Source organism: Grammomys surdaster, unplaced genomic scaffold (assembly GCF_004785775.1).
Source record: "Grammomys surdaster isolate TR1022 unplaced genomic scaffold, NIH_TR_1.0 123882, whole genome shotgun sequence".
NCBI classification, from domain to species: Eukaryota; Metazoa; Chordata; class Mammalia; order Rodentia; family Muridae; genus Grammomys; species Grammomys surdaster.
The window spans coordinates 1-1,927 of record NW_021619020.1 but is presented as its reverse complement, the minus strand read 5'-3'; the positions used below and the strand labels follow the sequence as shown (position 1 = coordinate 1,927).

At 39.5% G+C, this 1,927-nt stretch overlaps 1 protein-coding gene across 1 annotated transcript; it reads right to left on the bottom strand.

Moving 5' to 3' along the window:
* Nucleotides 1–450: 450 nt before the first annotated feature.
* On the bottom strand, nt 451–1,921 carry LOC114636400 (protein arginine N-methyltransferase 9-like). The gene is made up of 2 exons (XM_028784515.1): nt 1,758–1,921; nt 451–889 (listed from the first exon to the last, which is right to left on the bottom strand). The coding sequence occupies exons 1-2, from the start codon at nt 1,865–1,867 to the stop codon at nt 691–693; spliced, it is 309 nt and encodes a 102-aa protein (XP_028640348.1). The 5' UTR covers nt 1,868–1,921; the 3' UTR covers nt 451–690.
* Between the last annotated feature and the right edge of the window lie 6 nt (nt 1,922–1,927).

The window sequence follows — 1,927 nt, the reverse complement described above, 5'->3', positions numbered from 1 at the left end:
AAGTAGACAGACTTCCTGTAGGTCAGCATGCTGGATAACTGTTTCCAATGTGAGCAGGTCACAGTCTGCAGACATGCTAGGTAACTGTCTACACTGTGAGCAGGTCACACTGGAAACAGTTATCCAGCATGCTGACCTACAGGAAGTCTGTCTACTTCAATGAACAAAACCACATGAGTTTAGCCTCCTGTGGTGGTGCACACTTTTAATCCCAGCACTTGGGAGGCAGAGGCAGGCAGATGTCTGAGTAGGAGGCCAGTCTGGTCTACAAAGTGAGTTCCAGGACAGCCAGGATTACACAGAGAAACCCTGTCTCAAAAAAACAAAACATGGGGCTGGAGAGGTGGCTCAGTGGTTAAGAGCACTGACTGCTCTTCCAGAGGTCCTGAGTTCAAATCCCAGCAACCACATGGTGGCTCATAACCATCGGTAATGAGATTGGATGCCCTCTGCTGGTGTGGCTGAAGACAGCTACAGTGTATTCATAAATAAAATAAATAAATAAATTTTAAAAAAACATACAAAAAGACATGCTAAAGAAGTGTTTCTCACTGTGAATTTTTCTTGAGTTCTGAAGTACTTTTTAAAGCATGTTATTATAAAACTCTGTATTTTATTAAGCTAGGTGATAATCATATCTTCAGAAAACAAGCATCGTTAGCACTTTTGTCAACATAAGCTGGAAATGTATCATAAAGTTTTTAGTGAATTATAAACACACCTTTCAGGAATGTGTTTTGGAATTTCTATATCAAGTGACTTCATATGTAGGAGCTTTATCCCATTTTCCATCTTGTTTGCAGCCACTACGTCACAGGCAAGTTCGTACATGGTCTTGGATAATTCACAGGCATATACTGAGTGTGCACCAGCTTTTTTAGCAAACATGCTACAAAAGAAGAAAAATCCATTGTCTCTTTTCCCAACTTTAATAAAATTGTGATGCTTCAAACATGGGATCTTCCTTCCATTCTTTAATGTAACCACAATTTGTTCTGAGTTTTAAAGAGAAGGACTAGCAAGATGGCTCAACAGGTTTTTTTGCACATCCAAGTCTGACAACCCAAGTTCAATCCCTGAAACCCAGCAGAAGGTACAAAGACTGAAAGTTAGCTTCTGAATTCCACACGCATACTGCACATTTGAGATGCAGAAGCAGATGGATCTCTGTAAACTCCAGACCAGCCTGGTCTACAAAGCAAGTTCCAGGGCTACACAGAGAAACTGTCTCAAAATAATAATGATGATGATGATGACAACAATGACGACTACGACGACAACGATGATGAACTTATTTAAAAACAAATCGTTCAATAAATAATGACATCCATTTGTTTGTTTTGTTTTGGTTTTGGTTTTCTGAGACAGGGTCTCTCTACAAAGCACTGGCTGTCCTGGAATTCAGTATGTACACCAAACTATTCTCAAACTCACAGAGATCCTCCTGCATCTGCTTCCCAAGTGCTGGGATTAAAGCCGTGTGCCACCACATCCGGATCAGCACACACACAATTAAGACAGGACTGGCAATGAGTTGCTTAACAGGCTTTCTAGATTCCACCAGAATGCTAATGTAAAAATATTCTCCAATTCATTAGTCATATTTTCAATAATCCCAAGTATTTCTTAGTTTACTTGAATTTTTGATAAGTAGAATCATAGTAAAAAGTACAATACTAAAATTTATATCAATAACCCTAAAAATACTACGAGAAATACTTCTGTAAATATAACAGAAAATAATAATTACAACAAACCTCAGTATTCCAGTTCCTGTGCCAATATCCAGAACCGTTTTGGAGCCCCGGCGCACTGCCTTCTGGATTGCTGCGTTATAAATCATATTTCTCTTGGTGTCATTAAGCATGATGAAGTGCCAGCGCTCTACCAACCAGTTTGCTACACGATAGAAGTTCTCCTTCGCATC